At 51.3% G+C, this 27527-nt stretch overlaps 1 protein-coding gene across 6 annotated transcripts in view; it reads left to right on the top strand.

Moving 5' to 3' along the window:
• The first annotated feature begins 582 nt into the window (after nt 1-582).
• LOC114019855 (zinc finger protein OZF) overlaps nt 583-27527 on the top strand; it is a 42461-nt gene continuing 15516 nt past the window's right edge. For 3 of the 6 annotated variants that reach the window (XM_037891675.2, XM_037891674.2, XM_037891673.2), the window contains exons 1-3: nt 583-987; nt 5869-5936; nt 6636-6762. In XM_037891675.2, the coding sequence (XP_037747603.1) occupies nt 5913-5936; nt 6636-6762 (151 nt within the window). In that variant the 5' untranslated portion in view covers nt 583-987; nt 5869-5912. Of the gene's footprint in view, nt 988-1010; nt 1365-5868; nt 5937-6635; nt 6763-27527 lie in introns of those variants that run through there. The other 3 variants (XM_043538860.1, XM_037891677.2, XM_037891676.2) reach the window with 3 other exon arrangements.

Genomic DNA, 27527 nt, shown 5'->3' with positions numbered 1-27527 from the left:
TTCATCGGATGCATAGCTATGCTATATGCTACACAGTCACGGTGCTGCCACATTTGTGCCGCTAGCCTGCCTCGTCCACGATAAAAATCCCAACCCTTACAGGCCAGGAAGCTGCAGTTGGAAGAGAGCGGGACAGGGTCGCTCTCGCGTTGGCACCCACGTTCGCCCAGCCTCCCCCGGTGATCACGCAGGCACGCCCGGCAGCCCCCTCTCCCGTCTCTGGGGCTGCTCCCGGGGCAGGCCCGCTGGAACAGAGGCGCTACCTGGGCTGCTGGGAAAGCGGCGCGTGTCCCCCAGCACGTTTCTTTTGCATGTTTCTGTGAGGGGAGCACGGAAAAACGCGGGCCCCATGAGTTCTGCGCTCGCCTCTCCGAGGAGGACGGGTGGGCTGGGGAGCAGGGCTGTGCTCTGCGGGGGGCCGGGGTGCTACGAGGAGGGTGGATTGATGGGGGCTGGGCCGAGCCCAGAACCCTCCCATATCTAGGCTGCAGAGGACGGAAGCGCACCACTGCAGGTTGGGCGGTGTCGCTCTGACGCTCTTTAGACCGGAAGTGACGCAATCCGCTGCCCCAGCGACGGGCGCTCACATCCTGCAAGAAGCGGAAGTGACGCATTTGCCCTCCTGCCTTCTCTGGGGACCCTTGGCCTTCTACGGGCTGAGGGGTAGTGGGCGTATCAGTCCGCCACCTCTCTTGTCCGTCCCTGATTGGCGGCCGCTCGTCTTGCTGCCTGGCGCGGGCTCGGGTAGCTCCTGACGGGGCCGGGGGAACAAAGAGGAGACACGGGGTAGGCCGCGCCGCCGGCTCCAGGGTGAGCTGGGAGCCGGAGCCCGAGCTGAGCCGCCGCCGCCGCTGCTGCTGCCACCACGGTGGGGCTGTGCCAGGAGAGAGCTTCCCTGGAGTTCTGTCTGTGCCCAGCCCGGGAGGGCTTTCCCCGGCTGGAGCCAGCCCCAGGCTCTGCCGCCCCAGTCCCGAGCCCAGACACCAGGTGAGGGAGAGATCTCGGAGCCAGCGCAGGGGCGGGCTGGGAAGAGCCTCTGCACAAAGGCTCCGGGAGCCGCCCGTGTCACCCCCTGAGGATCTGCTCCCGAGTGGGGAACGCGCCTGGGCTGGAGGGGGCTGCGCAGCCCTCACGCGGCCTCCGGCTCGGTCAGGATCTGCCCCAGAGGCAAAACGGGGGGTTCCGGTGGTGAAAGAGCAGGGGCGGGGCCCAGTGCGGTTTCCCCTCTGCGTGTCTGGAGTGGGAGGGGTCCGGCCCAGGCGGGATGGAAAATCAACCGGAGATGGAGGGCGAGGAAGGATGGCGTGAAATGTGCTGGACTGAACTGTCTCTGCAGCCAGGGATCTCCAGGGGCAGACGAGCAGGTGACACAGTGAGGGGGATTAATGAAATCCTCTCTGATTTCACCACTTCCCTCTCAAATAGTGACAACGTGCTCCCGCATTTCTCCCTGACTGTCACCAATGGATATAAAATCCATGTAGATTTCTCCTCTTTTCTATCAAATTATTGACCCTTTCTCTAGTCTCCTCCTCAGATTTTGCCTCATTTTCTCTCTAACTCTCCAATGTTAATTTTAACTCTCCTCTAATTTGGGATATTTTTCCATCCATTTGATGTGCTGCAAATTGTCCATCTTTAGGTGGGAAATTGTTCCCCTGAGTCATACAGCAAATGGGAAGGAGGTTAATGGGTGTAGCCTGGAGAGCACTGAGACATGGCTACCTCTGGGGTGGGGTGGGATGGGATGGGATGACCGTTCTCTGCCAGCAACAAGGCATGAAAGGGCACAGGAGAAGAAAGCAGGAAGAAGTGTCCCCAGTGGAGACTGTCCAGTCCCAGGTTACACATTCCCAGCTACTGACCCCCAACTGCCCAACACAGCTCCCACCCCAACCATCAGCTGCCAGTTACATGCCCACCTCTTCTGCTGGCCCCTCCCCACTGCCAGGGAGTCTTCCTGTTCCACACACCTATCACTTGTTCTTTTAAAGCAGCTTCCCAAATGCCTCCCTGCTGCCCATGTGAATGGTGTGTGTGGGCAGGAGACTTACTGTCTGTTTCTTGAATTTCCATACACAGTCCCTTCAAACTGTCCCACTACTCTCACTTATTTAAATCAGTATAAAATCCTTTCAGCTCTTGGTGGTTTTCTCTCATTATCTATTTTTTTTCCTATTTCCTCTCTAATTCTCAAAGATTGATATATTCTCATCTAGAATACTGTGTGCAGTTCTGGTGTCCCATGTTTAAGAAAGATGAAATCAAACTGGAAGAGGTAGAGAGAAGAGCTACTAAGATGATCTGAGGAATGGAAAACCTGTTTTATGAAGGAGACTCAAGGAGCTTGGCTTGTTTAGCCTAACCAAAAGATGGCTGAGGGGAGATATGATTGCTCTCTATAAATATATCAGAGGGGTAAATACCAGGGAGGGAGAGGAATTATTTAAGCTCAGTACCAATATGGACACAAGAACAAATGGATATAAACTGGCCATCGGGAAGTTTAGACTTGAAATTAGATGAAGGTTTCTAACCATCAGAAGAGTGAAGTTCTGGAACAGCCTTCCAAGGGAAGTAGTGGGGACAAAAGACTTATCTGGTTTCAAGATTAAACTCGATAAGTTTATGGAAGGGATGGTATGATGGGATAACATGATTTTGGTAATTAATTGATCTTTAACTATTCATGGTAAATAGGCCCAATGGCCTGTGATGGGATGTTAGATGGGGTGGGATCTGAGTTACTACAGAGAATTTTTTCCTGGATATCTGGCTGGTGAATCTTGCCCACATGCTCAGGGTTCAGCTGATTGCCATATATGGGGTCGAGAAGGAATTTTCCTCCAGGGCAGATTGGCAAAGACCCTGGGGGTTTATCTCCTTCCTTTGTAGCTTGGGGCACGGCTCACTTGCTGGAGGATTCTCTGCACCTTGAAGTCTTTAAACCATGATTTGAGGAATTCAGTAGCTCAGAAATAGGTGAGGTTTATTACAAGAGTGGGTGGGTGAGATTCTGTGGCCTGCATTGTGCAGGAGGTCAGACTAGATGATAATAATGATCTCTTCTGACCTTAATATCTATGAAAAAAATATATATATACTGTGTGCAGTGCTGTAGTAGCCATGGTGGTCCCAAGATATTAGAGGCTGCCCCCTTGATTTATATACAAACTTTTGGTGTTATTCTCCATCCCATTCCTCATGAATCCGAATATTAACTTTTTTGCGGCAGCTGTGCACTGAGTGCAGTTTTTTGTTGAGCTCTTTACAGCAACATGTAGGTCCCTTTCTTGAGTTGATAGTTAATTTACAACCAAGTAAGGTGTATCAGGAGTGTTAGAGAGCTTATTCCTTCACTCTCCCACTTCCCTGGTCCTTTTCGCATGAACAGAGAGCAACAATACCCGAAGTCCGAAGGTGCAAACAATTCGATGTTTATTGGGGTGAACTTCCAGCAAGCTTAAATCCAAGTTCCTTTTTCCTTATTTTTGAATCCCAACTTACTTCCTGTTTGCCCCTAATTTATATAGTAATATTCTTAGCTATACGTTAACCAATCATTCTACTGAAATTTACCTAACCAATCCTAACATTATGTAACATGATTAGCTAACCAATTATATCTCACCACCTTAATTAGTTTACACCCAGCAAAATTAATTATACGGCAGACAGAATCACAGAACCAGACAGAGACCATGCAAATAAACAATAGCAAAGTGGGAACTGTCATAAATATAAAGGGAAGGGTAAATCCCTTTAAAATCCCTCCTGGCCAGAGGAAAAATCCTCTCACCTGTAAAGGGTTAAGAAGCTAGGATAACCTCGCTGGCACCTGACCAAAATGACCAATGAGGAGACAAGATACTTTCAAAAGCTGGGGGGAGGGAAAAACAAAGTGTCTGTCTGTGTGATGCTTTTGCCGGGGACAGAACAGGAATGGAGTCTTAGAACTTAGTGAGTAATCTAGCTAGATATGCGTTAGATTATGATTTCTCTAAATGGCTGAGAAATTAAGTTGTGCTGAATAGAATGAATATTCCTGTCTGTGTGTCTTTTTGTAACTTAAGGTTTTGCCTAGAGGGATTCTCTATGTTCTGAATCTAATTACCCTGTAAGGTATTTACCATCCTGATTTTACAGAAGTGATTCTTTTTTACTTTTTACTTCTTCTATTAAAATCCTTCTTTTCAGAAACTAAATGCTTTTTCCTTGTTCTTAAGATCCAAGGGTTTGGGTCTGTGGTCACCTATGTGAATTGGTAAGGATTTTTACCAAACCTTCCCCAGGAAGTGGGGTGCAAGGGTTGGGAGGATTTTGCGGGGGAAAGATGTCTCCAAACAACGCTTTCCTAATAAAAATAAACCCAGATAAACGTTTGGTGGTGGCAGTGGAAGTCCAAGGGCAAAGGGTAAAATAGTTTGTACCTTGGGGAAGTTTTAACCTAAGCTGGTAAAAGTAAGCTTAGGAGGTTTTCATGCAGGTCCCCACATCTGTACCCTAGAGTTCAGAGTGGGGAAGGAACCTTGACAGGAACTATAATGACAAAACAATACAGAAGTGAGGATTTCACAACTACGTCTATAAAGACATAAGGGTTTCCCAGCTGTGTCTATTGATAAGTGAGTTCTTACCAGACAGAAAACTATCAAACTAAATTTCCTTTTACATCTTCTAGGCTCTTCCCTTTCTCTAGAGGTGATAGATCGGATCACCTTCCTAACAGCCACATATTGACTAGTTTGGAATGTGAGGATGTGACCGTACGCTTCCCAGCTTATGGCTGACTCTGCTGCTTAGCCAAAGGCATTGGCCTAAGAACAGGGCCTCAGACTGTCACAGTGAGAGAAGGCCCTTACACAGTTTCTTTCTTGTATACCTCTATTGCTGAAGCAATTTGTTGGGAGCAGGAGGGTTGCAGAAAGCGGGCTTGTCTCCCACCGCATGCCTATTCTGAGCGGCGGAACAGGTTGTTGATAGACGCCTTCACTTCACAGGAATCTCCCTCAGAAATCTCCAGGAAACTCTCTTGGAGATACTGGGCAATCCACTGTTGCAGGTTCCTTGGCAGAGCTGCTTTGTTTCTTGCCGCATTAACGGTAACTTTCCCAGGCCACTGTGCTGTCATGGGGGAACCATTGCTGCACACAGGCGAGCTGCATAGGGGCCAGAGCGGAAGCTGCAGGCTTGGAGAAGACCCTGATTCCCTGCTCACCCTCAGCAGCGAGATATCTTCCATAATGATAACATCCTGTGGAAAGTAAGGGGACAGGAATGATTATCAGTGCGCCTCCCCCTCCCCCCCATCCTTGTTGTACTTGGAAAATGAAAACTTTTAATCCAACATGCTGGCTCTCCCCAAGAGCCACATGCCCAGTGTACAGCATGGTCTGGGAAGAGTGATTTACCCTGCCCCTGTGGCTACTCAGCATTTTGGGGGTCTTGTGGCTCATGTGCTTGCCTGGGGTCAGCCAGTTAGTGCAATTATGTTATGCAATTATGTTAAACCCACTTACTGCATCATGTGCACCGGTCACCTCCTAGCATTACAAGCACTGCAATCTCGAGCATAGCACCAAATATTAGTGGCTTTCAGGTTCCTGCCTCAAGGCATCCCTGATCCTTATGGCCCCGCCCTGTGCCCCTCTAATAGCCCTGGTCTCCAGCTGTTCAAACTCAGCCTCCAGGTGTTGAGCCTCTGCGGTCCAGCCCTGAGTGAAGCTTTCACCCTTCTGTGATGTTATTGACATAAACTGTGACTGTATAGATCATTGTTGCAACCACTGTGGTGCAGAATTCCTCTAGGAGTAAAGAGCCTGGGGGGAATTGTAATGTAACATTACTGTCCTCTTTTTGCCCTGACAGGCTGAAGCGTTACATCCCATCCTTCTGGAGGACAGGGAAGGGAAATGGCTGCAGTGAAACCAGTTCAGGTAGGGATTATCAGGGAGTTTCTGGTGGGTTCCTGTTGGATGGAGAAAGGCAGTAAATACATAGGAGGCGGGTGCTTCTGCAGGGTGTAACTTGGTCTGGAGGTGGGAAGGGGCAGGAAATACACAGGGTGGAGAAAGGGAGTGGGACAGGGTGTGACAAACCTGCTGGGATTTGTTTACTGTGGTGCCTAGATTCTAGGAACGCACCCATGGAGTTAGTGGAAATTTCCTAACTTGTGGAACGGGAAACAACCCCCCTCAACTGGGCTGGGAAAATTCCCAAGTGCTGGAGCCTGAACCTACTAGCTAGAGGATGCTATGAGATATGAAGGGGCACCCACCATTGCGGCCTAGGGAAGACTCCCGTCCCATCCCGCTGCTGGCACTGGGGAGGGTGTTGGGATTCCTGCCAGGGAGTTGTCCCTGCGCCCTGCTGGGGACTCCATCTCCTGTATCAACCTCTGGCTAGTAGGTGAGTGATGTATGTGAAGACCCCTGCCCCCTCTATCTGCTGGGAGTGGTGAAGGGCTCTCTTTCTCCCCTCACCTTGATGCTTCCTGGCTGCTCTGATGGGGTGGGGGTGGGACTCTGCTGACTGTCCACCTTCCAGAACTTCTATGTGATCGGCCCTCCACCGCTGTGAATAGTGGGGTTGTCACTGGGCAGCCGGTACTGAGGGGGTGGCTCTTGCTCTTTCAGGGGCCAGTGAGCTTTGAGGAGGTGGCTGTGTATTTCATCAAGGAAGAGTGGGCTCTGCTGGACCCTGCTCAGAGAGTTCTCTACAGGCAAGTCATGCAGGAGAACTATGATAATTTGACCTCACTGGGTAAGGATTCCGGTTCCCTTGATTATTAGATGAGGAAATGAAGAGTTAAGATTCACAACACCCCACAATGCAACCTCAACTCTGCCTTGTTTCCGCAACACCCCGACAGGCCAATGACACACACACGAGCACTCTACCATCCCCTCCCACAGAACACTTTGGGGACAGCGCACGGGAGCAGGATAGCACAAAGTCTAACACCTTCTCTTTGCTAAGGCAAAACTTGGGGTAGGTCCGGTGTAGGGAACAGAAGCTACCTACACCTGGCCTGCACTCAAACACTGAGCCTACTGCATACAATCCATCTCAGACTTTCATAACGTTACCAGCCCTTTACCCTTGCACTGAGGATTCCTTCTGAGTCATTGCTTTCAGTTACCTCTCACTGAGCCCTGTATGCCACCAGACTGCTGACAATCCCCATGGCAAGATGTGACGAAGTGGGGGTTTTATTAGTCTTGCTATGTTGCATGTGAGTCTTACTGTCCTGTACTAATACTGTGTGTACCTTAGTTTCCCTGTGTACTGCACCAATACTTAGGTGGTGGGAATTGGGTGTGAGATTTTTGCTGAGGCTCTCGGGGCAGGTGAGACTGCCCAGCTATTTGCAGCTACATAACCTGAGACCCAGGAGGGGGGTGCGACCAGGTGACACCTTTGGCCCAGGAAGCGAGGCAATGAAAAGGAGGAGGGGCATGAAGGGGGTGTCGGAGGTGAGGTGGCTGGAGGCTGGCAGTCTGCTTGGGGGAACTGGAAGAGGGGGAATCCAGGGTGTCTGGCCCAGGATTCCCAAGATGGACTTGGCTGAAAGTCACTGATGTCTGTAATAACAAGCTTTGTTCTATGTTGTGGTCCTGACTAAAAATAAACCTTCTCTTTTACGCTGGCTGAGAGTCATGTCTGACTGCGGAATTGGGGTGCAGGGCCCCCTGGCTTCCCCAACCTCCTGCTCAAAGCAGTCCTAATTGGCTTCATATGAAGTAGTTCCAAAGCATCGCCTGGTGACTCCGTGACACAAGAACACACACTTGTCACTTTTTATTAACACAATCTACAACGCTCAGCACTGAAATGAGGAATACCTGTTCCGTTTGGTTTCACATGCACTTCTCTACGGATCACAGTCACAGCTATGCCAAGCTGCTCCAACTTATCCTTCCACCATTCATTTAAAGCTACAGCTGAAGTGCATGCAGATAAATGCTGGTATTCAAATCTGAGAAACACAACATGTAATGGCATGTGCTTAGTCCTTACTCCTATTGATTAATACATTTTGAGGCCATGGAGTTTCATCCAGTTACCATTATAGTTAGCTGAATACCTTGTGTTTGACGAAAACATCTTCCTGAAAGGCATCAGTCTTGACTTGAAGACTGCAAGAGATGGAAAATTTGCCACTCCCCTGCATAGTTTTTTAACCTTTGCACCACGCTTCCTGACTGAATCCCAGTGACATTTGCCTGCTCCAGGGTTAGGGGATATGGGCAGAGTTAAGGTTGTGTTGCAGGGGTGTCATGTAGTTTAGTTTATTTCCTGGTTTTCAGAGGCTTTATCTTTTGCCAACATCCATATGCTGGAATGGCATGAGGCAGCACTGGCCAACTTTAACTCTGCTTTAAAGTACTTTATGGGCGTTTAATTTCCTTGATTTTCTTTTTAATGGACTTGTTTGCCTCTATAACTCTTTCTACACTAGAGCTTTTGCGAGCAATTTATGTCAGGTAGGGATGTGATTTTTCACATCGCTAACTGCCAGAGCTATGCTGGCAAAACTTTTAAGTAGCAACCAGTCCAATACCTCGATGTAGATTTTAAAGCACTTCAAAATATTGCTCTTAACACAGATTTTGATATCAAGGCAAAAATTCCAAGAAGAACTCCTGCACAAAGTGAGAAAAATCCACAACATGCTTTGTCTGAATGTTGTCAGTGATAAGGCTCAGAGTCAAATGCATGTAGCTCAGGTTCAGTGGCCACAGCATGTCCTCTTGAGCCAACCAATTACTGTGAGGGTAGATTCCTGGAAATTCTGGCTGTTAAAAGAGCATTAGTCTTGCTGCACATGTGAATTTCAGTCTCTTGGACTCATCATTCGAAGATGGTGTAGGGAGGAGGGTTTTAGGTTTATTAGGAACTGGGGTACATCTGGGCAAAGGAAAAGCCTGTATAGGAAGTGTGGGCTCCATCTGAACCACAGTGGAACCAGATTTCTGACCTGTAAAATTAAAAAGTTCATAGAGGAGATTTAAACTAATGGCTGGGGGAAAGGCAACACATGATTCAGACTGAGACCGATCCTTTGGGTGAGGATCTCTTAATGGGGGTTCTTTACTAGGATATAGAGAGGAGGGACTAGAAGTTGATTAAGTAAAGAAAGGGGAAAAAAATACATAGGCAGGAGTTGTAGACCAAGCTGGATGAGCAAGCACCTTAGAGAGATGATTAAGAAAAAGCAGAAAGCCTACAGGGAGCGGAAGATGGGAGCAATTAGCAAGGAAAGCTACCTTATTGAGGTCAGAACATGTAGGGATAAAGTGAGACAGGCCAAAAGCCATGTAGAGTTGGACCTTGCAAAGGGAATTAAAACCAATAGTAAAAGGTTCTATAGCCGTCTAAATAACAAGAAAACAAAGAAAGAGGTGGGACGGCTAAACATTGAGGATGGAGGTTAAGGATAATCTAGGCATGGCCCAATATCTAAACAAATACTTTGCCTCAGTCTTTAATGAGGAGCTTAGGGATAATGGTAGGACGACAAATAGGAATGAGGATATGGAGGTAGATATTACCAAGGTACCGAGGTAGAAGCCAAACTTGAACAGCTTAATGGGACTAAATTGGGGGGCCCAGATAATCTTCATCCAAGAATATTAAAGGAACTGGCACATGAAATTGCAAGTCAATTAGCAAAAAATTTTAATGAATCTGTAAACTCAGGAGTTGTACCATATGACTGGAGAATTGCTAACATAGTTCCTATTTTTAAGAAAGGAAAAAAAGTGATCCGGGTAACTACAGGCCTGTTAGTTTGACATCTGTAGTATGCAAGGTCTTGGAAAAAATTTTGAAGGAGGAAAGTAGTTAAGGACATTGAGGTCAATGGTAATTGGGACAAGATATAACATGGTTTTACAAAAGTAGATCGTGTCAAACCAACCTGATCACCTTCTTTGAGAAGGTAACAGATTTTTTAGACATAGGGAATGCAGTGGATCTAATTTCCCTAGATTTCAGTAAGGCATTTAATATGGTTCCACATGGGGAATTATTAGCTAAATTGGAAAAGATGGGGATCAATATGAAAATTGAAAGGTGGATAAGGAACTGGTTAACAGGGAGACTACAGTGGGTCACACTGAACGGTGAACTGTCAAGCTGGAAGGAGGTTACTAGTGGAGTTCCTCAGGGATCGGTTTTGGGACCAATCTTATTTAATCTTTTTATTACTGACCTTGGCACAAAAAGCAGGAATGTGCTAAAAAGTTTGTGGATGACTGTGATGAAGTGGGACTGTTCTTAATGTTTCCTCTGAATATTGGGGGGGTGCCTCAATTTCCCCTATGCAGTTCTTAAGTATCTAGGTGGTGGGATAAGGGTGTATGATCATTGCAGAGCCCTAGAGGGCAGGTGTGTACAGGGGTCTGGACACAGAGAATTGCCGACACCCTGTTTCCTGGCAACTGATGGCCTGGCCCTTCCCCCCTGCAAGGTGAGAGCTAAAGGGTTGGAGAACAAAGGAATCCGGTGACCTCCTGGCCCGGGAAAGGGACAAAGCCCGGGGAGGAGGGGCTGGGGGGAGTTTCAGTTTGGGGCTGGCTGGGGACATGGAGTGAAGTGCAGACCTGGTTGTCTGGCTCACTGCCCCCCAAAATGGACCCAGCTGAGGGGTCCTGTTCTCTGCACCTACAAGCTCTGTGTTAGACCGTGTTCCTGTTGTCTAATAAACCTTCTGTTTTACTGGCTGGCTGAGAGTCACGTCTGACTGCGGAGTTGGGGGGCAGGACCCTCTGGCTTCCCCAGGACCCCGCCTGGGCGGACTTGCTGTGGGAAGCGCATGGAGGGGCAGAGGATGCTAAATGCTCCAAGGTCAGACCCAGGAAGGCGGAATTTATGTGAGCTGTGTGTCCTGAAGACAGTCTGCTCACAGAAAGGAGATTTCCCCAGAGTCCTGACTGGCTTTGTAGGGAGCAGTTCCAGAGCATCGCCCGGGGACTCCATGACAACTGACACAAGGCTGGGAGGTATTGCCAATACAGAGAAGGACTGGGATATCATACAGGAAGATCTGGATGACCTTGTAAACTGGAGTAATAGTAATAGGATGAAATTTAATAGTGAAAGTGCAAGGTCATGCATTTAGGGATCAATAACAAGTAGTTTGGTTATAAACTGGGGCCGCATCATTGGAAGTAACAGAGGAGGAGAAGGACCTTGGAGTATTGGTTGATCACAGGATAACTATGAGCTGCCAATGTGATATGGCCATGAAAAAATGCAGTCTTGGGATGTGTCAAGGTTCCTTCCCCACTCTGAACTCTAGGGTACAGATGTGGGGACCTGCATGAAAGACCCCCTAAGCTTATTCTTACCAGCTTAGGTTAAAAACTTCCTCAAGGTACAAACTTTGCCTTGTCCTTGAACCCTATGCTGCCCCCACCAAGCCTGTTAAACAAAGAACATGGAAAGAGCCCACTTGGAGAGGTCTTCCCCCTAAAAAATATCCCGCCAAGCCCTACACGCCCTTTCCTGGGGAAGGCTTGATAAAAATCCTCACCAATTTGCATAGGTGAACACAGACCCAAACCCTTGGATCTTAAGAACAATAGAAAAACAATCAGGTTCTTAAAAGAAGAATTTTAATTAAAGAAAAAGTAAAAGAATCACCTCTAAAATCAGGATGGTAAATACCTTACAGGGTAATCAGATTCAAAACATAAAGAATCCCTCTAGGCAAAACCTTACGTTACAAAAAGACACAAAAACAGGAATATACATTCCATTCAGCACAGCTATTTTACCAGACATTAAACAAAAGGAAATCTAATGCATTTTTAGCTAGATTACTTACTAACTTAAGGAGTTATGAAGAGCATTCCTGATCTGTTCCTGGCAAAAGCATCACCCAGACAGACAGACCCTTTGTTTCTCTCTCCCCCCCGCTTTGAAAGTATCTTGTCTCCTCATTGGTCATTTTGGTCAGGTGCCAGCGAGGTTATTTTAGCTTCTTAACCCTTTACAGGTGAAAGGGTTTTGCCTCTGGCCAGGAGGGATTTTATAGTTCTGTATACAGAAAGGTGGTTACCCTTTCCTTTATATTTATGACAGGATGCATCAGGCGAGGTATTTCCAGTAGAGATAAGGAGGTGTTAGTACCATTATACAAGGCACTGGTGAGACCTCATCTGGAATATTGTGTGCAGTTCTGGTCTCCCATGTTTAAGAAAGATGAATTCAAACTGGAACAGGTACAGAGAAGGGCTACTAGGGTGATCCGAGGAATGGAAAAGCTGTCTTATGAAAGGAGACTCAAAGAGCTTGGCTTGTTTAGCCTAACCAAAAGAAGGCTGAGAAGAGATATGATTGCTTTCTATAAATATATCAGAGGGATAAATACCATGGAGGGAGAAGAGTTATTTAAGCTCAGTACCAATGTGGACACAAGAACAAATGGATATAAACTGGCCATCTGGAAGTTTAGACTTGAAATTAGACGAAGGTTTCTAACCATCAGAGGAGTGAAGTTCTGGAACAGCCTTCCAAGGGAAGCAGTGGGGGCAAAAGAGCTATCTGGCTTCAAGACTAAGCTTGATAAATTTATGGAAGGGGTGATATGATGGGATAGCCTAATTCTGGCAATTAATTGATCTTCAACTATTAGCGGTAGATATGCCCAATGGCCTGTGATAGGATGTTAGATGGGGTGGGATCTGAGTTACTACAGAGAATTCTTTCCTGGGTGCCTGGCTGGTGAGTCTTGCCCACATGCTCCGGGTTTAGCTGATCGCTGTATTTGGGGTCGGGAAGGAATTTTCCTCCAGGGCAGATTGGCAGAGGCCCTGGGGGTTTTTCGCCTTCGTCTGCAGCACGGGGCATGGGTCACTTGCTGGAGGATTCTCTGCACCTCAAAGTCTTTAAACCACAATATGAGGACTTCAATAGCTCAGATATAGGTTAGAGTTTTGTTACAGGAGTGGATGGGTGAGATTCTGTGGCCTGCATTGTGCAGGAGGTCAGACGAGATGATCATAATGGTCCCTTCTGACCTTAAAGTCTATGATTCTATGAAAGGTAGGAGCTGAAGAGAGTCAGTCAGATGAAAGAGCCCTATTCAATTACATCACATGAAGACAGACAAGTAAATATTGATAAATTTTATAAGTGCTTGTATACAAATGGAAGAAGGCTAAATACTAAGATGGGTGAACTTGAGTGCCTGCTTTTAAAGGAGGATATTGATATAGTAGGCATCACAGAAACTTGGTGGAACGATAATCAAGGGGACATGGTAATATCAAGGTACAAAATATATAGGAATGACAGAGTAGATTGTGCTGGTAGGAGTGTGGCACTATGTGTGTGTGTGTGTGGGGGGGGGAATGTATAGTCAAATACAGTAAATTTTTTAAGTGAATCTGTATGGATAGAAATTCCATGCTTGAATAATAAGAGTAAGGGAATATACTACGGACCATGATGGCGATTCTGAAAAGCTCAAGGAGATTAGAGGAAAATAGAAAACTCAATAATATTAATAGGGGATTTCAGCTATCCCCATATTGACTGGATACGTGTTGTCTCATGACAGGATGCAGAGATAAAGCTTAGACACCATTAATGACTGCTTCTTAGAGCAGCTAATCCTGGAACACACAAGGGGAGAGGCAATTCTTGATTTATTCCTAAGTGGCACACAAAAGCTGGTCCAAGAGGTGAATACAGCTGAACCACTAGATAATAGAGACGGTAATGTAATTAAATTTAACATCCTTGTGGAGGGTGGGGGAATATCTAAGAAGCCCACCACAGTAGCATTTAATTTCAGAAAAGGGAACTATATAAAAGTGAGAGCTAGTTAAATGGAAATTAAAAGGAACAGTACAAAAGTGAAAAGCCTGCAAGCTGCATGGAAACTTTTTAAAAACACCATAATAGAGGCTCAAATTAAATGTGTACCCCAAATGGAAAAAACAGTAAGAGGACTAAAAAATACTACCATGGCTAAACAACAGAGTAAATAAGGCAGAATTTTAAGGCCTCACCAATCTTGAGGGGGTCAACAAACATGTGAACAAGGGTGATCCAGTGGACATAGTTTACTTGGAGTTTCAGAAAGTCTTTGACAAGGTCCCTCACCAAAGGATCTTAAGCAAAGTAAGCAGTCATGGGATAAGTAATGGGTCAGGAACTGGTTAAAAGACAGAAAACAAAGGGTAGGAATAAATGGTCCGTTTTCACAGTGGAGACGGGTAAATATTAGGGTCCTTCAGGGATCTCTACTGGGACCAGTATTGTTCAATGTATTCATAAATGATCTGGAAAAAGGGGTAAATGGGAAGGTGGCAAAATTTTCGGATGATACAAAATTACTCAAGATAGTTAAGTCCAAAGCAAACTATGAAGAGTTACAAAGGTGTTACCTGGGGCTTTGCTGAACCCAAAGCTCTTGGTAATTTTACTCTTTGCAAGGCGGTGGCAGGAAATAAATCAATGGGGACACGGCCATCCAGCCGATAGATCTGGGGCAAGCAAACATTTTGGCCTGAGGACTACATCGGGTTTCCAAAATTGTATGGAGGGCCGGTTAGGGGCGGTTGTGCCTCCCCAAACAGCTAGGCGTGGCCTGGCCCCCAACCCCCGCTTCCTGCTTTTTGCCCCCTGATGGGCCCCCCTGGGACTCCTGCCCCATCCACCACCCCCTGCTCCCTGTCCCCTGACTGCCCCCAGACCCCCCACCCCTGACTGCCCCCCACCACCCCATCTAACCCCCCCCCTTTCCTGACTGCCCCCCTGGGACCCCTGCCCCATTCAACCCCCCTGTTCCCTGTTCTCTGACCGCCCTGACCCCTATACACACCCTGCCCCCTGACCACACCCTTGAACTCCCCTGCCCTCTATCCAACCCCCCCTGCTCCCTGCCCCCTTACCGCGCTCCCTGGAGCGCTGGTGGCACTACAGCCACGCCGCCTGGCTGGAGCCAGCCACGCCACCACGCAGCACAGAGCACCGGGTCAGGCCGGGCTCTGCAGCTACGCTGCCCCAGGAGCTCTCAGCACCGCTGCCCAGAGCATTGCGCCGGCAGCACAGTGAGCTGAGGCTGCGGGGGAGGGGGAACAGCAGGGGAGGGGCTGGGGGCTAGCCTCCCGGGCCAGGAACTCAGGGCCGGGCAGGAGGGTCCCGCGGGCCAGATATGGCCTGCGGGCTGTAGTTTGCCCACCTCTGCGATAGATAGTTGATGCAATCAGGCAAACAAAAGTGCTTTCACTCAAAGCTTCTACTTTATTTAGTCCCCATCACTTATACACATCCACAATAGGTTAGTAGAGCACCCCAAATCACCCCTAGATTCATATTTACCCAGGGTCACGAGACTTCCAGTGGCCAACTTTCCATCTTCAGGGAAACATGAGAGGTGTTCAAGTATCCACTGAGCTCAGATTTTTTCCTCTTTTTATATCCATTTTGTTAGTATTACATAGCTTGTGCATCAAAATAACTTAGTTTCTGCTTAGCACTTAAGTGTGGAGATTTTCAGCCTGTTAGGTAGGGAATTTTCCATCAGTTAACCAGCTGTATAGTAATAGTCAACTATTGCCAGACTTTCCATCTTGCAAAACCACATGCTTTGGAAAAACAGCTCAAGTCAGGAGGGCAGAGGGTTATGTTTACTCCTCGTGGTCGCTCACTTCGCCCTCCCCTCCTGGTCTGTTAGTTGTGCTAAGGTTTCAGAAAGGCCTCCTTTTAGCTGCTTTCAGCAATAAGCATAACATTTGGTATTCCAGCTGCGTACAGTGGTTCAGGCATCTTACTGGGCTATCAAAAATCTGCTCCTACAGTCCCCTCCTTAAAGGCCACTTTTTTTTTGTTTTTGTTTTATCATAAGGGGTCTTTATCTACCTATAGTCATCCCCACAAAGGACTCTGGTTGCACCAGAGCTGTGATGCAGCAAAAGCTCAAGGCGCTCAGCTGAGACTGAGCAAATGATCTTCTTCTTGGCATCCCACACTCGGCACACCAGATTATCTGGATGATGACTACAGGGTGGCAAGTTGTACATACTCCCCTTCTACGGGTAAGAGCAATGGTGAGAGAAGCCAATGGCTCATCTGTCAGGGGACTTGGAATTGCTGAGTTTTGCGCCAGGTCCAATATGTCATCAGACTGAAAAAGAAAACCGCTATTATTTGGAATACCAAAATGACTATAATGGGGTGCAGGGCCAAATTCAAGATCCCTGTGCCAGTTGGGGACAATTCCAATAATACTTCTCACCACTGGTGTGTTAGGTCCTGGCCAGTTCTTGCAAATATGCATTTAATTTCATTGGCGTTATGATGCACAATAACCATGACTCTACACCCTTTCTGTTTGGCTGCGTGCAGCTGGTTCTGCAAATCAGGGTGTACAGGCAACGTCTGTAAAACAGTTAAAGTCATCCCAAGGGGTACAGGTTTTACAGCAGAGTACAAAGTATTTGTCTCTCTTAACTGATTATATTTAAGTTCCAGCACTTGAAATTCAGAATCACATCCCCAAATTCTATACCATGACACAAGGATCATAAGCTATGGCATTTTCCTTCAGCCATTTCCAAACACACATCCTGTACTTTCAGGGCATTTTTGTTGCATTCATGTCCAATTCTACAGTGAAGCACTGGAATGAGTTACCTAGGGAGATGGTGGAATCTCCATTCTTAGAGGTTTTTAAGGCCCGGCTTGATAAAGCCTTGGCTGGAATGATTTAGTTGGTGTTGGTCCTGCTTTGAGCAGGGGATTGGACTAGATGGCCTCCTGAGGTCTCTTCCAACCCTAATATTCTATGATTCCTTTAAACATCACCCATAATCTATATGTGTCAACCCATTCCATCTATCTTGTTTGCTAATACTTCCTCATTGATGCTCTTAAGAACCCCTGCCCTCGTTTCAGTTGCTCCCCATAGATCCCTTCTTACCTGGCCCTTGCCAGATTTGGGGACCTTATGTAAATTTATCCAGTTTTTCCTCAGCCTTCAAATAATGGCTGGACAGACCACTCACAGTGGGGCTCTAGTTCCAAAATGTGTGCTAGGCTTAGGTCTGTGATGGACTTTTTGAGGGAGTAGGTGGGGTTAATTACCAATTGCTTCTTTACATTGGTTTGAACCACATATGCCCTGACCAAACTGATTACAGGTGGTCCCAAAATTCACACTTTCATACTTTTTATTCCATGGGGTCCCCGGAGGAGCCATTTTCCTGTCATATTGGCTGCATGTTAATAACTATTTTACCAAGGCACCATTTTAACCACAGTATTATCAAAACATTCTTTATCCCTCTTATAAATTTCTTGAGAACGCAGGGCCTCCAAAATGCAGGGCAAAGGAACCTTCCATTCCCCTCCTGGTATCACTATCTGTAGCCTTGCCTCCCCCAGACCTTCTTGTCCAGTGATTGGGGTGAAAGGGTTTGTTTTTGCCTAAAATGAACTGTCTTTTCCTCCAGTGCTGTCCTCTTGGGGATGTCAGTCCACAAATGAACACATTTGGGCTTACAAGAATTAAACAACAGAATGTCAGTACCACCTAGTGACAACTGTACCCACCTGGGTAGCTTTTAATTCTCCCCACTAACAAATCTGCTCCCCCACTATCCACATGAGGATGCTGTAGTTGCCACCAAAGTGGTAGGGATTCCGTAGGCACCAGCGTAGACCATTTGCAACCCAAACCATGATACATTGCCAGTTCTTGCTCATTCCCACGCTCATATTTACTTTGTCCAAATCCAAGCCTTTCAATTTTACTGAAGTGGGGTCATTTCAGTCCAAGGGCCTACGAGTGATTTGTTCTCCTGGGATGTTGGGATCAGTAGTGATGTCAGGGGTACTGTTCACTTTACATTTTCCTGTCACTCATGGATAGTCTCCCCATGCTTCAGACACAATGGGTTTCTGATTCGCATCACCAAAGAGCAGGTCTGCAGTCCAAGTGCCAGCAACAGTACACTGGAGTGCATTGTCTCCAAAATCTTCCAGCATCCATATGGTGTGACAAAGTTCCTCCTCTACCTTGGTGGGTCTTGCGCAAATTGGTGGATTTGCTTGCCTTGGAGCTTCATGGCAGCCCTCAGCTTGGCCGTTTTTCTGAACCCACAGTCCAGGTCGACTCCTCCTGTGTCTGACCAGGAGTTGGGAGGTTTGGGGGGAACCCAGGCCCGCCCTTTACTCCGGGTTCCAGCCCAGGGCCCTGCGGAATGCAGCTGTCTAGAGTGCCTCCTGGAACAGCTGTGCGACAGCTACATCTCCCTGGGCTACTTCCCCATGGCCTCCTCCCAACACCTTCTTTATTCTCACCATAGGACCTTCCTCCTGGTGTCTGATAATGCTTGTACTCCTCAGTCCTCCAGCAGTCCACGTTCTCACTCTCAGCTCCTAGTGCCTCTTGCTCCCAGCTCCTCACACGCACGCCAGAAACTGAAGTGAGCTCCTTTTTAAACCCAGATGCCCTGATTAGCCTGCCTTAATTGATTCTAACAGCTTCTTGATTGGCTGCAGGTGTTCTAATCAGCCTGTCTGTCTTAATTGTCTCCAGAAGGTTCCTGATTGTTCTGGAACCTTCCCTGTTACGGGAGACGGAATCGTTTCTCGCTCGCTCCTGAGCTATCTGCTTTCCTCTCTTTCCTAAAGCCCCCCGGCCCGGATTTTTCACACTTTTCCTTTCGCTTAGTTTCCCCCCCCGCATTTGGGCCGGACGCTTTGTTTTTTTGGTTTTGTTTTTTCCCGTTTTTCTGAGCTGCGTCAGTGGGCTGGCCGGCCGCCAGCACCCCCCCCACTGCCTGCTTCTGGACTTTGCTTCTTGCTTAATTGAAACCCCCAGAGGAGGGGGGGAGGACTGCCGACCCGCTGTCCGGAGAGGGGAGTGGACGCCCCCAGACCCAGCTGTCTTGTTTTTTGCCTGGACTTTTTCCTTATCATTACAACATTCCTAGCTGCCGAGAGCCTTGGGACAGAGCCAACAGCTGCAGCAGACGCCAGAGGCCGGAGAACTCGCCCGGGCAGCTATGAATCATCGTGGAGAGAAGCCGTAAGACTGAGGGATTTCTTTTGAATTATACCCTCGGGGGGGGGAGTTGACTGCGTTTCAGCTGCGTCGGTGGCGGCACAGGGGTGTAGCAGGGAGCTACCCCCAGATCCATCGGTGCCCCCAACCCCCCCCACCACTACTACAACTATCACGGCCCCCGCCGCTTCGTCCCTGCTGGCAATCTGCCATCTGCCTTCGGATCCAGCTGTTTGCTTTGGACTTTGCCTTTCGGACCGGGCATAACAACCAACCAAACGAGACTCTTTGGACAATTGTGGTGGGTCGTCCTCCCTCCACCCCTCCCCCCCGGATTGTTTATCCCATAGCCTACCCCTACTACCGGACCCCGATTTTTGCCCCCCCTCCTCCTTCCAGTGTCTCCCTGTCTCTCCCTGCTTACAATGGCAGAGAAGGAGGAACGCAAGACCCCTCCAATGAAATTGGTCGTCCCTCCCCCATCTGCCCCCCTGCCCACCCCTCAAGATCTCCCCACCGCCTCCATTGTTAGAACCCCTGCCACCGCCCCCGCTGGGGCATCGGCAGTGGGAGGCACCGGGGCAATTACTACTGCTGCTTTGGTTCTTGCCCCATTAGATTCTAGGAACCCCCCCCCAGTTAGACGGAAAAATCGAAGCGGGCCAAAAGGGAAGGGCCCCGCTAATGCCGCTGGGCCCTCCATGGCAGAGGCCGCCCCCACCACTGTGGCCTCGTCATCGGTCGTGGCACCCCTCCCAGCTGTTCCCTCCACCAGCACTGCGACCGTCCCTCCCCCGGCCCCCAGGACGTATGCCCGGGTGGCGACAGGCCCCCCCTCACCTGCCGCCTCCTTATCTCGCCCACCCACTGCCTCCGCTGCCACCACTAGCAACCGGGGCCCTCTTCCCGCCCTGACCAGGAAGCACGGTGTCCGTTGCCTCCTAGTGCCCGCCTCGCCCCACGTGGAGGCATACGTGCAGGCGTTGGCGAAAGTGGTAGGACCCATGGCCATTGTGGCGGCCTCCAAGATGTATGGGAAGGTCGTTTTCTTTCTGGCTTCGGAGACTGCCGCCCAGGAGGCGGTGGAGAAGGGCCTAGTGGTGGGGGGGGGTGTTTCTCCCCCTAGAACCGCTAGAAGATCTGGGCGTTCGCTTCGTCCTCACCTCCGTTCCTCCCTTTTTACCTAACGTTGCCCTGTTACCTGCTCTTTCTGCCCTGGGGAAGCTTGTCTCTGCTATTAGCCCTCTCCCGTTAGGCTGCAAGGACCCCGCCCTCCGTCACGTCCTTTCGTTCCGCCGGCAAGTGCAGATTTCACTGCCGGCGGGGGTGCGTGACGGAGAGGCGCTCGAGGGGTCCTTCCTGGTTCCCTACCAGGGAGCCCGCTATAGGGTCTTTTATTCCACCGGAGAGGCCCGGTGCTACCTCTGCCGCTCGGCGGGGCATGTCCGTAGGGACTGCCCTTTGGCCCGGGGGAGAGGGGCACCGGAGACCCCCGAGACCCGGCGGGATATCGGCCCCGTCGTTGCCGACACCCCTGGCCACCCGGCACCTGAAACCACCCCTCCTCCCACCCGATCCACCGCTGCCCCCGTCCGGGCCCAAGAGGCACCTCTCCAACAACGCCCGGGCGACCACGGGAGTCCCACTCTTGCTGTAACCACCTCGGCAGAGCCTATGGAGGGGGGTGTGGCAAAGCTTTTGCTGGGTGCAGGAGAGGGCTCGCCCCAAGGAGAACCCCCCGCCCCTAATGCTGCCTCACCGCTACCCCCCCGAACCCCTGAATCTTTGCCTCCGCGCCCCGCTCCGTCCCCTGCTACTCAACCCCCGGACGACGCCATGGAGGGCTGGACTGTAGTCCAGGGGAAGCGAGGCAAGCGGAGGGCTCGAGCTCCGCTGCATTCATCTGACGCGGAAGCCCCCCGGAAGACCAGGAAGGGAGGTACCGGCCTTGAGCCTCCCGCCTCGGCCACGAGTGAGATCCATTCGCTGGTGTCGGGAGGTGAAGATAGACCAGCACTGGAGGGTGGAACCCCCCCTCCGTGGGGGACCCTCCCCTCCGAAGCCCCGGAGGAAGCCCCTTCTAACCGGATACCACCTGAACTCCCTACGAACCCCGACGTGACCGTTGAGGCGAGCCCTAGCGGAGAGGCCCCTGGGGTGGTGGGAGTTGGCCTCTCCTCTGTGTATGCAGAGATTGAAGCCCTAGATTTGACCCCGGTCACCCAGGGAGGGGATGATTTACTGCCGGCCGGCCTCGATTTGGGCAATCTCACCCCAGGCCCCCTTTCCCCATGTTCTTTCCCCCTGACTGCCTTTCCGGGTGAGCACCCCACGGAAAGTGGTTTACCACCTGATGCCATGGCTGCCACGACCACCCCGGAGCCAGTACCCAGCATTCCTCGGAGCCCCCTCCCTTGCCCCTTAACCCCCGACCCTGCTCGGGAGGCACCTTCTTTCCGCTGCTCGCCTCCTGAAGCCCAGGGCCTTACCTCTGCCCCTGGCCCCACCCCTATTCCGGTTCAGTTTCCCTCCTCCTGCAAGGCTACCGCCGCCCCTGGGGTTATTTCTTTTCCGCCCTTTGCAGATTCCCCCCAGGGAGCAGTCTTTACGTTTTCTAGTTGCGACTCCTCAGGAGTTGCACCTTTCCCCCTGCCATCCCCGTCCACCCCAAGGCATGAGATGGAGTTAATAACCCCAGCCTGTCAGACACCCCGTCGGCGGTCCGCACCCTGCCTACCCGCCTTAGCGGACCACGAGGCTGTATTAAGAGCCCCACCAGGGACTGCTCTGGGAATTGTAACCCCACCCCCCCATGAGCTGCAGCATGCACTACGGGAGTTCTTAGAACGATGCCGTGGTGCCCGCGGTAGGGCACAGCTGGCTCTCCAGCAATGGGGGGACTTTGATCGACTCCTTCGGGCCGCGAGAGCCCTTATGAGGGAGGGCAGGGGGCAAGGGAAGAGCGGTGCCGCAGCCTACGAGCGGGCCCGCAGCTTCCGGAGAGATTTACTTACTCACGGGATGGGACACGGGTTGCTACGCGACCCGCCGGGGGCCTTGAGCACCCCCACCAATGAGAACTCCCCACCCCCCCAGCCCTCCGCATGACACCTCTCCTTATTGTAACCCTGAACACCAGGGGCTGTAGGATGGCTCTCCGCAGGTCCCAGGTGCTCTCCTACCTTCGGGAGGGGGGGTACTCTGTGGTTTTCCTGCAGGAGACCCACACGGACCCAACCGCCGAGGATAGGTGGCGGCTGGAGTGGGGGGACGGGGTATACTTCAGCCACTGCACGACTTGGCAAGCTGGAGTGGCGACCCTGTTCTCCCCCACCCTGCGGCCCGAGGTGCTAGGGGTCACTGAGGCCGTGCCGGGCCACTTGTTGCACCTCCGAGTTCGTCTGGAGGGGCTCGTGGTCAATCTTGTTAATATCTATGCCCCGCAAGTGAGTTCACAGCGGCCACAATTCTACCAGCAGGTGTCCGAATTTCTCGACACCCTAGATTCACACGAGTGCCTGATCCTGGGAGGGGACTTTAACACCACCCTCGAGGAACGGGACCGCTCGGGGGCCGAGCCGAGCCCGGCCGCCGCGACCATTCTCTGAGACATAGTCGACTATCACTCCCTAGTGGACGTCTGGCGTGACCATCACCCAGATGATACTTCCACGTTTACCTTTGTTCGGGTGGAGGCCCATCGGTCACACCGCTCTCGGTTAGACCGTATTTACCTATCCCGTCTCCATCTTTCACAGGCCCACTCCTCCACCATTCGGCCGGCCCCTTTTTCCGACCATCATTTGGTTACCGTCACGGTCTCCCTCCGTGCAGAGGGACCGGGGCCGGCTTACTGGCATTTTAACAACAGCCTGTTGGAGGACGAGAGCTTTGTGATGTCCTTCCGGGAGTTTTGGCTGGCCTGGCGGGAGCAGTGGCGTGCCTTTCCCTCGGTGCGGCGCTGGTGGGATTTAGGGAAGGTCCGCGCCAAGCTCTTCTGCCGCAACTACACTCGGGGCACCAGCCGACGGAGAAATGCGGCGATAGAGCAGTTGGAACGGGAGGTCTTAGAGCTGGAGAGGCGCCTGGCCGCCAGCCCCGGGGACCCGTCCCTCTGCGGAGCGTGCCGGGAGAAGCGGGAGGAACTTCGAGCCCTCGAGGACCACCGGGCCCGGGGTGCCTTTGTCCGGTCCCGCATCCGCCTCCTTCGGGAGATGGATCGCGGCTCCCGCTTCTTCTACGCCCTGGAGAAAACGAGGGGGGCCAAAAAACACGTCACCTGCCTTCTAGCGGAAGACGGCACCCCCCTCACGGATCCGGAGGAGATGTGTGGGAGGGCCCGTGACTTCTACGCAAACCTTTTCTCCCCGGATCCGACCGATCCTGGCGCTTGCGGGGTGCTCAGGGAGGAACTCCCCACGGTCAGCGTGGGCGACCGAGACCGGCTAGAGCTGCCTCTCACCCTGGCCGAGTTCTCGGAAGCCCTCCGTCGCATGCCCACCAATAAATCTCCGGGCATGGACGGGCTGACCGTGGAGTTTTACCGTGCGTTCTGGGACATCCTTGGCCCAGACCTAGTCACTGTCTGGGCTGAGTCCCTGCAGAGCGGGGTCCTCCCTCTCTCGTGCAGACGAGCGGTGCTCGCCTTGCTGCCGAAGAAGGGGGACCTCCGCGACTTACGAAACTGGCGTCCCCTCTCACTCCTTAGCACGGATTACAAAATCGTAGCGAAAGCAATCTCGCTGCGGCTAGGGTCCGTGATGGCGGACGTGATTCACCCAGACCAGACCTATACTGTCCCGGGTCGCAGCATTTTTGACAACCTCTTTCTAGTCCGAGACCTTTTGGAACTCGGGCGGAGAGACGGTCTGTCGTTCGCCCTCCTGTCTCTCGATCAGGAGAAGGCTTTCGATAGAGTAGACCATGGGTACCTCCTGAGCACCCTGCGAGCGTTTGGATTCGGACCTCAGTTTGTGAGTTTTCTCCGGGTGCTGTACGCCTCCGCGGAGTGTTTGGTTAGGCTCAACTGGACCCTGACCGAACCGGTCAGCTTCGGGCGAGGGGTGCGGCAGGGGTGCCCCCTCTCAGGCCAGCTGTACGCTCTGGCGATCGAGCCTTTCCTCTGTCTCCTCCGCAGGAGGTTGACGGGGTTGGTGCTGCGGGAGCCGGAGCTGCGGCTGGTCCTGTCGGCGTACGCCGATGACGTCCTCCTCGTGGTCCAGGACCCGGGCGACTTGGCGCGAGTGGAGGCATGCCAAGCCATCTATTCAGCAGCCTCCTCCGCCCGAGTCAACTGGGTCAAGAGCTCTGGCTTGGCGGTGGGGGGCTGGCGGCAGGTAAGCTCCCTCCCACCCGCGCTTCAGACCATCCGGTGGAGTGCCGGCCCTCTGCTCTATCTCGGCGTTTACCTTTCTGCCACGCATCCTTCTCCGCCGGAGAACTGGCAAAATTTGGAAGGCGGCGTGATTGAGCGGATCAGGAAATGGACGAGGCTACTCCGATGTCTCTCCCTTCGAGGGAGAGCACTGGTGCTTAACCAACTAGTCCTGTCCACGCTCTGGTAGCGGCTCAACACCCTAGCCCCGGCCCCGGGTTTCCTGTCCCACCTCCGGAGATTGATTCTGGAGTTCTTTTGGTCAGGATTGCACTGGGCCCCTGTTGGAGTTCTTCATTTGCCCCTGAAGGAAGGAGGGCAGGGCCTGAAGTGTCTGTACACTCAGGTCCGTGTTTTCCGCCTCCAGGCCCTGCAGAGGCTCCTTTATAGTGCAGGTAGTTCGACGTGGAGCATATTGGCGCATGCCTTCCTACGCCGCTTCCATGGGCTCCGATATGACCGGCAGCTCTTTTATCTTTGTCCGAGAGGTTTTCCGCGAGACCTCTCCGGGCTGCCGGATTTCTACCAGGACCTCCTCCGGACCTGGAAACTGTTTTCAACGACCAGGTCCGTGGCGGCCATCGTGGGGGCAGATCTCCTCACGGAGCCCCTGCTACACAACCCCCAACTTCGTGTGCAGGCGGCGGAGTCCCGCACGGTGCGCCAGAGGTTGGTCCTGGCGGGAGTTACGAGGGTCGGGGACCTCCTGGACTACGACCGGGGAGACTGGCTGGATCCCCCGACGCTCGCTCGACGCATGGGGCTCTCCAGCCTTCGCACCCCCCGGCGCGTGCTTCAGGAGGTGGAGGCCGCTTTGACCCCCGCCGCTCGGGCTTATGTTAGCCGAGCCTTGCGCGAGGGCGCACCCCGCCCATCCTCTACCCCAGGCCCGCCGGACCTTTCCATCGGGCCTCTACCCTGCCGATCCCAACACACCCCTCATCCTTTCACTGCAAGCCGGCTGCATGAACTGCAACCGGTCGGTTTTCAAGTTGCACCACGGCAATATTTATATACACTCACGCTTCATACCCTTCACGCCCGCACCCTGGTGTCCCGCCCCGATACAAAGTGGCGAGATCTCCTACCACCTTTGGAGGGTGAGCAACCTCGGTGGGCCAGCCTGTACTCCACCTTGGTCCCGAGGCCCGTCGGGGACATCAGTTGGCGGCTCCTTCACGGGGCTGTGAGCACGGGCGTGTTTTTGACACGGTTTACTTCCATCCCGGATACTTGTCCTTTTTGTAATGTGAGGGAAACCCTGGCGCACGTCTATTTAGAGTGTGCCAGATTGCAGCCCCTTTTTCGGCTCCTCACAAATCTTCTATTGCGCTTCTGGCTTCATTTTTCTCCCCACCTCTTCATCTACACACTCCCCATCCGTGGCCCCACCAAGTCGCGGGATCTCCTGGTTAACCTCCTCCTAGCCTTGGCTAAAACAGCCATTCATAAGACCAGAGAGCGGAGGTTGGCTCATGAGGCGTCCTGCGATTGTAGGGCCGTTTTCCGATCCTCAGTACATTCACGCATCCGGGCGGAGTTCCTCTGGGCGGCGTCCACCGACTCCCTTGACACCTTCGAGGAGCGGTGGGCGCTGTCCGGGGTTCTCTGCTCGGTGACCCCGTCCGGTTCCCTCCGCCTGACCCTCTGATTGAGGGATGGAGCGAGGGACGCCAGCCACAGCCGTTAGCTGCTGTGAATACCATCATTATTGTCATCTAGGAGGGGTCTTATAATACATGGGTGTACCCCCCTCCCTCCCAACCACCCACCCCACAGCCGTGCCCATCTTGTCGGGCACTCTCAGGAGAGGGAGGGTCGGTGACCCTGGGCGCGGCACTAGGTAACTCGAGGGGGTGGAAGACCACGAGTGTCGAGGAAGCCCCCCCGCTCTAGGCCACCAGGTAACTCAGGAGGGTGGAAGACCACGAGTGTCGAGGAAGCCCCCCCGCTCTGGGCCTAGGCTAACCTGAACACCTCTCCCTCCTGAAAGCTGTTGTGTTATATCTTTTGATTGCGTTGTTTTGTTGCTAAGTTTTTCTTTATCTTTTTGTAATTTCTGTAACTGTTACAAATAAATTTCTTTTCTGTTTCAAAAAAAAAAAAAAAAACCTTCCCTGTTACCTTACCCAGGGAAAAGGGACCTCCTTAACCTGGGACTAATATATCTGCCTTCTATTACTATCCTGTAGCCGTCTGGCCTGACCCTGTCACAATGGTTAATAATCTAAAACACAAAGCAGAACAAACTTTTCCCCTCCCTATATAGGGAGGTATCACTAAAACATTTAAGCTAAACTTATTAACTTTTACTCAGACCCATCCAGGCCTGAGTCGTACCCCCCCACACACACACACACACTTTTACCCTGGGAAGGAACTCTTGAACTTTGAACTGTGCTTTTAGCACCCTCTTGAAGCTCAGCAAATTCATCAGCCCTGGTTTGCCTAGGGCTTGCTGAGGCTGGACACATGACTGTTATTAATTTTGCCTGTGAGTACATGTTTTATTGGAGAGTGGGTAGTTTTCAGTAACACAAGGGACAATCCTACCAGATATTCGCAATGCTGCAAAACCCAAACTAGTGCCAAAAACCTTCTTTTCACAGGGAGTAAATCCCCTCTACTTCACTTAACGTTTTGGAGGCATAAGCCATGGGGCAGAGCCTTGTTCCATAGTTCTGACTCAGTACCGCTTCCATTCCCCTATCTGTAATTGCCAGCTGCAGCACAAACACTGTTTCACCCTGCTCCCTCCTTTAACAATTCATGCAGTGGGGCTGCCTTCTTTGAAAATTCCTCAATAAAATCTCAGCAAAACTCTCTGTTGGTCGGGGGGCACCCCTTGTGTTCCCAAATCACTCCAAAATAATTTACTTGTTGGGACCACAGCTGGGCTTACTTTAAACCCAGCTTCCTGAATCTTTTGTAACATTCTGTCCAGTACCTCTAGATACTCTTCCTTGGTCTGAGTGCAGACTAGGATATCATCCACATACAAAAATTACACTGTCTTTTTCAGACATTCCCACTCGCATCTTGACTACCTGGGCATGACAGTTAATAGGGGCATCGTTCCAGCTCTTGGGGACCCTTGCAAAACATAACTGCTTCCCTTGAAATGTA

The sequence above is a fragment of the Chelonia mydas genome, chromosome 2 (assembly GCF_015237465.2).
Source record: "Chelonia mydas isolate rCheMyd1 chromosome 2, rCheMyd1.pri.v2, whole genome shotgun sequence".
In the NCBI taxonomy this organism is placed as follows: domain Eukaryota; kingdom Metazoa; phylum Chordata; order Testudines; family Cheloniidae; genus Chelonia; species Chelonia mydas.
The sequence above is the reverse complement of the archived record's forward strand: the minus strand, read 5'-3'. Positions and strand labels throughout refer to the sequence as shown.